Raw genomic sequence first — 10,079 nt, forward strand, 5'->3', positions numbered from 1 at the left:
TCTTATTTGAAATAACCACAAATCTCCACAAATATTCCCATCAACCTGGTCAATATTAAATGATACAGCTAGAAATACTACAATATAAACTTTATAATTATCATGTAATGTTAAATGGTTTGGCTTGGGTTAACAGTTCCTCTGTATGGTTCTTTCTTAACTGTGGAAAACCTAAATATCATCATAAATATGTCCTAGAATGAAAAGAAACTAAATATGTTTCACTGTAAAAGTAGGTGTAAAACCAGATGTAAAATGAAGGTATTTCTAGTTCTTAACATTCACTGTCATGCTTTTATACATAATTTAACATCTGTTTTTAAGAATTTGTCTTGGACTTACACTGCAAAAATCCAAATCTTACAAAGTGTATTTTTCTTATTTACTAGTCCAAATATCTTATCACACTTAAAATAAGACAGAATCACCTACAGGAGAACTTGTAAGGGAGATTAAAGAACTTATTTTTAGACAGTAGATCTAGAAAATCTTATTTCTAGAAATCTTACTGAGATAATTTTCACTTGTTCCATTGGTAGATTTTTTTGGTGAATTGAGCAAAAAAAATCTTGAATTAAGCAAAAAAAAAATCTGCCAATGGAACAAGGGAAAATTATCTTACTCTCTGCACGGCCCTGGGATAACGGATTAGATCTAGTGTTGGAAAATGTAGGCAAGATGGTCATCCACAGTTCCATGACCCCCCTGGAGGTTTACCGATGGATTTGTGACCGAAGGAGCGACTGATGGAGCAACATCTGAAGAAGAAAGGTAAAGTTTACCCAGTTCCATTTAGTGGATTTTCTACATGACTGAAACACTCGCTGCTTTTTTCTGTGTAGTTTTTACTCGTTTTACTTTATTGTTTGTGTAAATTGACGCTTATACTGCATGGTGGTTTTATAGAATAAAATATGAACCATGTAGAATATGTGTTAGTTTGGAGTATATTGGACTTTCTGTGCGTAAAAGTGCGCATGACGCTCTACAAAATAAGAGCGCATGCGCTGATGTTCGGTGACTTTTTTCCTCAATAGTACAATTTGACCTGGTCTTGTTTGTCTAATACATTGTTCTATGTGTGTTATTTTTCCATGTGTCCACCGGAAGTTACATTCAAGGATGAAGAGAGAGAAGTCACGGTGATGTGCAAAGGCTGTGGAGATGAGAGCAGAGACTGAAGACTGTCCACACACAGATGAAGGACGGAGGAAGAGCCTGATGATGACTTCAAACACCACAGACATTCAACACATCCACAGGAGGACGGACTTTTGGTTTCAACAGACTATTTTCCATGTGCAGACTGTGCTATAGGAGCACTGCCTGGATCAGAGCTGTGAACTGACACAACTGTTTCTGACAGAACCACGAACATGAAGGCACTCTGCAGACACAGAACAGACAAATGCCCTGTGTGTGTGTGTGTGTGTGTGTGTGTGTGTGTGTGTGTGTGTGTTAAACACCTGTGGAGTTTGACCTTTGACCCTGTTTTTGCACAATAATAGGCAAATACTCACACAGTTTGTTGTAAATACTTTATACTTTCAAAGTTCATATTTAACTTTCAAATCTTGTATCCATGAGTAATTTCAGTGTTTTTTTGCTAAACCTAGAAAAAAAAAACCAAATTCCATTTTTGTGTTTTTCGTCATTTTAAACTGTTATTACAGTATTAAAACAAGCAGTGAATTATAAATGACTGCTATATTGAATGTTCAAAGTGTTCTGCAAAAATGGGCAAAAGAACTCAAAGCATATTTTCTGATCTTTTTATGATCAAAATAATGTAATGTAAAGCGGTTTCCAACCAGGGTGGTGAACTTAAGGTCACCTAGTCAGAGCCATTCAATAATCACCCAGAGAAAAGTGAATTGGTACAATACTATAATCTTTATTACAAATAAAACACACAATTCATAAAAGGAGGAAACAGATGTGAGCAGCGGCCGGGGGGGGGGGGGGGGGGGGGGGGGGTCTGCACTATCTCAGTCCAGGAAAGGCCCCCACCATTACCCACTTCCACATAACAAAGCAAGCCGCAAACACAACACACTAGCACCCTCTACTGGAGGCACTGCAATGAACACACTGGCCTTATTTCACACCCTGTTCAACACAGTAAACCGCATGAGCCCCACCAGGGGCAGGACCCCCCCCTTCACTGCTCTACAGGTGATTCCCCCGCTAGGCTCCGCCCACTCTATCCCTCACATTAAAACACATGCACTCATACAAATATACATAAAATAAAATAAACTAGCACTCCACTCGCCGCTTGGAGAGAAGTTTTCCGATCAGACAAATAATGAAAGAGTTAATTTTAATTTTTTGCATGTCCCTTCCCGGGCTCCGTAATTATTAATCATTATAAATAAATAAATAAATAGCTAGTAGAGTTTAACCCCAGTTTCAACATAAGTAACTCCCTTGTCTACACGCTCACATATAACCAGCCAATCATAAAAGCTTTCATCTGGGTATTGTTTTGACTGTCATTCTTAATTTGAGTTCAATTATGTCTTATGTTTAATAAATCTTTTCATTAGTTCGGACTACAAACACAAAAATGTCCATTTGTTTTTGTCGTTATTCAAAGTACTCATGACTAAAGGGTAGTCTTGTTTTTTTACAGCAGTAGTTCAATTGGAGGTGAAGTCTTTATGCTGGGGGGGGGGGGGGGGGGGGGCGGCACAGCACTGCTGAAAAAATAAACAGTAGAGAATTACCTTCAAATGAAACAAGTGACGTGAGTGGGAACAGGAAAGAGCAGAAAGCACAGTTTTATACCAGACTGAGGTTATACAAGCCGTTAAAGGAGACCGTGTGTGTGTGTGTGTGTGGGGGGGGGGGGGGGGGGGGGGGGGGGGGGGGGGGGATTACAATACACCACAGGATTACAATAGAAATGCACCTGCTAGATCCGTCAACCACTACAGAGACACAGACCAAAGTGGACTAGGAACATGTTCTGTGGTTGTGGACTGTGTTCTCCAGCTGAGCTCATGTGTCCCTGTGGGTCAGGAGTCCACCCAGGACTGAGCCCAGCTTCAGCTTCAGCTCTGCATTCAGCTCTGCAGCTTCAGCAGCTTCTGCTCCGGTACATGCTGTCGGAGCTCTTCTATTCGGTGCAGATCTGTGCGCGGCGGCTCCGTCGCCATGGTGACGCAGATAGAAACACGGGTGGACAACACGGCGTCATCAGTCTGCGTGCACGAAAACAAACGCCAAAAAAGACGATTTTGAAGGTACATGTTTGGATTGTTCTCAGCTGAAGTGGTGTGTGTGTGTGTGTGTGTGGGGGGGGGGGGGGGGGGGGTAGACCCAGGTTCTGCTTCCATAGTTCAGTGAACAGACTGGACCTGCTGTGAACCGGCTGGGCTTAGCTAACAGCATGCTAATTAATACAGGAGCTAATGAAGTGAACAGGGGCAGATGAATAAGGAGGAAAAGCTGTCCGTCATCAGTACATATGTACTCATATATATTCATATATACTCATATATACACATATACACTCATATATATTCACATATATACAGTACATATATTCATGTCTAAATGTTACTGGACTTCATGAGTACTGTAACTACACTTCTGCTGAACTATTCAAATCCAAACATCAGCTCCATTTACATTAAAGAACCAGGAGGTTGGATCCATTTCCATAGATCTGTGTTTGGTTTACGATCTAATTTATTGAAACCTCTGCACATTCAATAATAATCCTGTGGTTACTGTTTGGTTTGGTGTGACTGTATTTCTGTGAATAAGCCCATTTTCCAGCCACATGGACATGTGTGTGTTGCAGATATTCCATCTGTCCCATTCCAGTGTCCAATGTGTGAGCCTGGGCCTTCGTCCATATCTGGGCCAATCCCCCCAGATCCTTGTGTTTTCCCTCAACACTCCAGACGACCTTCTTCAGGTTGGACGCAGCTGCAGGGCTCAGACAGTTTACAGTGGGATCATTATTGACTGGAGTGAAGAACAGTCTGTAGCAGCACTTTGGTTTAAGGAAGTTATTGCTCAACTTAACCTGTTTATTCCTCATTCTGAATCAAGTTTCAAACCATGAATACATTCATCTTTGAATACATTCAGTTGCACACGTGATGGGACATCTACATTTGTGTAGGATCTGAAATCTAGGATTTGAAGTGGAGGAGAAAATCTGCACATTGTCTGCAAAATGTAAAAATAGCACCTAACCCTAATGTGGAACATAGTTTGTATACCAGACTAACTTCAGTCTCCCTCATGGTTCATTTTCTTCCTGCTGCAGCTCGTGGCCGTTTAGAGGGACACACTGGGGGGCCTGTGGCCCTGCTGTCGGGGCCTCTGGCTCCAGACCCTGTCCTGTACCCAGGCTGCTACAGTGCTCGTACCCCAGCGCAACGCCCTCGCATTGGCCCTAATGCCACTCATATTCTGGAAAGAGGACAGAAGGGAGTAATGGGAGAACTACTCAAACTAGATGGGCTCTCTGTAGTTCCTGTTCCCAAACCCAGTAAGTTTGCCCTCAAACAGCTGTGGCTTTAGTTGACTCAAGTTTTTGATGTATTACTTGTTAAAGCAGGTACAATTTGAATGGATACAAAGTTAACAGAAATAAAACCAAAAAAAGAACTGCTGTGACTTTTGACCAACAGAGCAGCGTGTGCATGACTTTGGCAAAGAGAACGTACGTCGGCTGAGGGAGATCCAGAAACGCTGCAAAGAGCAGGAGGCTGAGAGGGCCCAGTCCCGCCAGACTCCAGTCAAAGCTCTTTGGACCTCGTCTAAATACCAGAACGTCCCATCCAGAGTGAAGGCCCAGCTGCAGGTGTGTGACACATGGAAGTCCTACAGTTATGTGGATGGGCTTTGTGTTGTGTTTTCAGTACTATGTGTCTGTCCCCAGGTTCCTAATCCACCAGTTAAACCACAGTGTCAGAACTTTCTGAAGGCCCATTGGGGATCTGGAGCACCTGCCACACCACACTCCAAGGCAGTGCAGCGCTCCGCCTCCTGCAGCTCTATACGAGACCACGAGTTACAAGTGAGTTTGCAAGCTGTGCTAGTGTTCAGGGAAGCTCTTTTTGTCATTATTTTTTACAGTATATACAACATTCATACTTTATTCTCATTAGTAGTAAGAATCCTATCACTTACAAGTTAATTATGTAACTAATACAGGGTTCCCGTGGGGTCTTAAAAAGTCTTAAAAGTCTTGAATTTACAAATCTGCATTTAATACTTTTAAAAAGTCTTTAAAAAGTATTACATTTGATGTGGTAGGTCTTAAGTTATGTTGGCTGTATTGTGTTTGAATGTGTCTAGAAAATGTTCAAGCTGCAAAGAAAATAATGTTTTTCTGTTCAGTTCCGCCTGTTCCAACCCGATAATTCATACTGAAATTAGGAACCAATTATCACTAACCTTGCAGCCTCCAGTGAGAAATGACTCACGGTGTTGGAGTAAATAATACATTTTCCTAAATTCTATGAGTCATGAATTTTTGCCAGTATGGCTGTGCAATGGGCATTAAATTCTATTCTAAGTAGTCTTAAAAAGGTCTTAAAAAGTCTTAATTTGAAGTTGTGGAAACCTTTAGGAACCCTGTAATAAGAATAAGAAGACAAACATAGCCACAAAGTATCCCCTGCTGGCATTGAGAGCAGTAATAATACTAGTAAACTGTCATGCTGATGGAAAATATATTCTGTGTTTGACTTTTGAAATGAAAACCAGGTTCTGTTTTTCTTTTTTTCATTATGTTTCATTCTGGGTTGTTTTTTTTTTTTTATTTTTATTACGTTCAGAAACAACAGAACTTGACACATTATAACACCTTACCTCCACGATTTGTCATCCTTTACTGCCTTGTTTGCATCTCTTTGTCTTAGATTCACCTTTTCATTTTGATTTGTTTGTTGTGTGCAATATTTACTAATGGATTCACCAGTGGATCACCTTTTCTTTGAGCTGACATTGGTTTTGATGTTTGCACTATGATGCAACAGAAAACAATGAATATGTCTCCTCAAATGCTATAAAATGATAGTATCAACACTGTTCTGGAAAAGTAAGGAGTACAAAATGCAGATATCAGTTTAAAAATTTATGGAGTCAAAGGAAATTCTTCATTATTGTTATGAATCACTATCATGCATGAATCATAAACATTTAATATTTGATGAGTAATTTCTTGTGACATTTTTTTTATCTCCAATGGTGAAGATACAGAAAACTAGATATGTATTAATCTACAGAAAAATACTCACATGGCCATGTAGTAAAGTTGGCCTGTGGTTATGAGCTGTGGGTAGTGACCCAAAGGACAAGATCACGGATCCAAGCAGTGGAAATGAGTTTCCTCTGCAGGGTGGCTGGGGTCTCCTTAGAGACAGGGTGAGGAGTTCTGCCGTCCATGAGGGGCTCAGAGTAGAACCTCTGCTCCTCCACATCCAGAGAAGCCAGCTGAGGTGGATCAGACATCTGGTCAGGATGCCTCCTGGACACCTCCTTCCAGAGGTGTTCTGGGTGTGTCCAACCAGGAGGAGACCCCTGGCAGACCCAGGACACGCTGGAGGAGAACATTCCTGGGGTGGCCTGGGAATGCCTTGGAATCCCCCTGGAGTACTGTAACTAGGAGGGGTGGAGGGGAGAGGGAAGTCTGGGCTTCTCTGCTCAGGCTGATGCCCCCGCAACCCAGACCTGGATAAGCAGAGGAAGATGGATGGATGGATGGATGGATGGATGGATGGATGGATGGATAGAACTCTGGCTCAGTGGCTTTATGTTGGAGTTCACCCATTGAATGAGAGGGTGGAGCTTGAGTTCAGGAACAGGTTGTGACTGTTGTCTGTCCCAGGTGGACCCTGCTGGCCTTCTTGGAGTCTGGTGGTGGTGTGCTGGAAGGCGCTCCCCTCAGGGACTCCACTGTTCTACTGAGAAACTTCAACATTCACATGGGCAATGACGATGAGACCATGAGGAGTGTGACTGAGAGGACTGATTTGGATCTGAACCTGGGGTTTTTTTCTATTATTAGACCTCTGGACAAGTCACAGTTTGTCTAGAACTAACACTTTGTCACAACAGTGTTATTAAGTACATGTGGGACAAGGTGTTCTGGGCAGGTCCAACGAGGACGAAACCTTTTGGAATATGTAGGAAATGATATATGACACAGCTGGACATGGATGGATGGATGGATGGTAAAGTTCATGATGTGAACTCTGTTTATTTCAACTTTTTTTTTCTCTTACAGGAAACGAACCCTCCACATGTGTTTTGTCATTATTATGTAATCATGTTAAACATGCTCCTCACTCACTTTATTCACAACATGTATTCAAGTTAATGTCATTTTATTTTGATCCAGCTCCAGATCCAAGGCCAGACCATAGACTTCATCAAACACAATGCGCGGTGTGCCCGTAAAACTGGGCTGCGTCGCTGTCAGTCCCTGACGAGCCTCAGAGACAGACCTGTTCCCAGTGCAGTGAAGGGCCAGGTGCCTCAGTAGTGAGTACTGATTCAAGACAAACTATCCACCAGTGGTGTGACATGGGCATTTTCTGACAGTTTCCCATTTTTACTCCTCTGTTATGTTCTCTCTCTCACTAAAACTCTCAGCCTTGAGGCGAGGAAGGAGCAGTGGAGGAAAGAGGAAGAGGAGAGGAGGAAGAAGGCCCCTGATCCCAGCCTTCCAGCTGGTCACACTCTGATGCCGGACACCAAGAGGCTGGAGACTCTGCAGTCCCTCAAAGACAGTATGTGTCTGTCACAGGTCATCTGGGCCCCAATGTCCACTCTGTTCACTTTGAATCTGTGGAATGGAGCCAGTAATACTAAGGAGTTCCCCCACAATATTACAGATAGTCAGAAAATGTGGGGCAAATGTATTCCAGTGTTAAGGATGTGCAATAATGTTTTCCTCTTTTCTTTTACCGTACTTTCCGGGCCATAAGCTGCCTGACTATAAGTCGCAGGTGTCCACGTTGTAACATGACATATTTCCACAGACAGATGGTAAACAGACAGATTATTTAAATATTTATTTTCATCCCTTACCTGCTCTTTTCCAAACAGTGTCTGTAACATGTCACTCCTTCTTCGTCTCTCTTCAGTTGTCTCTCTCATTGTCTCCTCTGTGCTGCAGCTCTGTTTCCTTCTTTACAGACACATTGATTGGTTTGAACTTCAAAGCTGCATCATATGCATTTCTTCGTGTGTTTTCCATGATGAGGGTTTGTGTATGACACACAGAATGATTAAGTTAAGATTAAAACTTCTCCTCTTCATCACCTCTTCCATCTGTCTGTCTCGCTTTTGTGCTTCCTGCTAGAGCGCCCCCTGGTGGCCGGTAGCCTGTAAAAATCTATACATGAGCCACATCATTGGATAAGCTGCAGGGTTCAAAACAAGAAAAAAGTAGCAGCTTATAGTCCCGAAAGTACGGTATTAGGTACTGACCTAAAATATGTTTTTATGACTAGCAGATTTTTAAAACATTATAAATCTGTCATAATCTATCATTTTATGATTAGTGAATCATCAATTTCTTATTTTCATTGGTTCACATCCATAGAAAACTCAGCAGCAGTCATGTATAAGAGTGCCAGACAGGTCACCTAGTTCCTCTGTTAACATTATTCATTGTTCTATTGCAGTATTTTTAATAATTAAATGTTAAAATCACATGTACTCAAATGCGTCACTCCCCTTAGCTGGTGGCTTTAAGAGTTAACATAAGTAGGTTTTTTTTAATACATACAATGCTGTGCCTGTTGTCTTAGTGAATAATAATGTCTATTAATAGCCTGATCTGCTGGTGTTTTACAACAGGTTACAGTCCATTCAACCTACGTCAGTATAGAAACCACTTAGTTCACATCATACTGTGAGTTTCTAATGCTGTGCACAAAATTTCCGTGTATTTTTTGGGGGTTTTATCTTCATAACGAGCTTTAAGTATAGATATTCTGCTTCTTACGTCTCTATAACAAACATAGCTAAAGGTGGACTCAGACTTTTGCACAGTTCTGTGTAAGAGTCCGGCGCTGCACGAGGTAGGAGAAAATTGAAAGAAAATTGAAAACAAAACAGTGTTTCTATGAACATTCTCATGAACATCAGCCCTCAGATTTTCTGACACTTCCTTTAATGTACATGACACTGAAGGGTGAATTTGACCTGAATGTGTAAAATCAAAGTCAAAATTAATATTTGTCCTAAAGTTATTTTACAGCATTACAGAAGTTTCGACTGCAAACTTTATAGTTATTTGTGAGCATTGATTTCATGAGATCAGAATTCTGACTCTGGAAAAACATTCATGCAAAACAATTCCACTGACTTTGAATATGACATTAATTGTTTTTCTTGTATTGTTTTTGTTTTCCACAGCTCATCGCACCCTGGTAACTGAGTTACTGTCACTTCCACTAAAAGCTGACAACCTGAGTGTCCGTTCGCGCCGCACTCACCTGGATTGTAGGCTTTCTGAAATTGAGGAAGCCATTAAAATCTTCTCCAGGGACAAAGTTTATGTGAAAATCGATTCCTAACACAGAAGAATGAAGAAAGAGGAGGAGAAAATAACAGGATGAAGCAAGATTTGACTATTTTTGCAATTCAGTTTTTTTAAGAGAAGAGATTAATTTTATAAGTAAAAAGTGTTTTAGCCCAATTTTAAACACTAATAAATGTGCAATAAAATAGGGATAGCAAAAATCAAGAAAACAACTCCATGACCAAACAAAAGGAGTGATTTAGTTTAAGTAACGCAGGCTTCAAATAAAGACTTTCACAAACAACAACAATAATAATAACTTGGATTTATACAGCACCTTTCATGGTACCCAAGGACGCTTTACAAATTAAAAAGGAGGGGAAAAAGGGGAGTGGGGGTTAGAGGTCAAAGGACCTGGTGAAGAGAAATGATTAGAGGGCTGTTTGAACATGGGGAGGGGTGGAGCAGAGCGGATGTGGAGCGGTACACTGGTCCAGAATGTGGGAGCGTTGGCAAAGAAAGCCCTGTGTACAGAAGCCCGCCATCTGCTGCGGGGGCGTGGCCATCTGCTGTGGGG

General features: G+C 41.4%; 1 protein-coding gene across 2 annotated transcripts; it reads left to right on the forward strand.

Moving 5' to 3' along the window:
* The first annotated feature begins 3,093 nt into the window (after nucleotides 1-3,093).
* On the forward strand, nucleotides 3,094-9,809 carry enkd1 (enkurin domain containing 1). 2 transcript variants are annotated; one of them, XM_030143301.1, is made up of 8 exons: nucleotides 3,094-3,248; nucleotides 3,835-3,928; nucleotides 4,286-4,510; nucleotides 4,653-4,825; nucleotides 4,904-5,041; nucleotides 7,370-7,512; nucleotides 7,624-7,760; nucleotides 9,397-9,809. In XM_030143301.1, the coding sequence occupies exons 1-8, from the start codon at nucleotides 3,105-3,107 to the stop codon at nucleotides 9,555-9,557; spliced, it is 1,215 nt and encodes a 404-aa protein (XP_029999161.1). In that variant the 5' UTR covers nucleotides 3,094-3,104; the 3' UTR covers nucleotides 9,558-9,809. The 2 variants fall into 2 exon arrangements, with proteins under 2 accessions (XP_029999161.1, XP_029999160.1); XM_030143300.1 differs by having other exon boundaries at nucleotides 4,904-5,040; nucleotides 7,363-7,512.
* The last annotated feature ends 270 nt before the right edge of the window (nucleotides 9,810-10,079 follow it).

The sequence above is a fragment of the Sphaeramia orbicularis genome, chromosome 9 (genome assembly GCF_902148855.1).
Source record: "Sphaeramia orbicularis chromosome 9, fSphaOr1.1, whole genome shotgun sequence".
NCBI classification, from domain to species: domain Eukaryota; kingdom Metazoa; phylum Chordata; class Actinopteri; order Kurtiformes; family Apogonidae; genus Sphaeramia; species Sphaeramia orbicularis.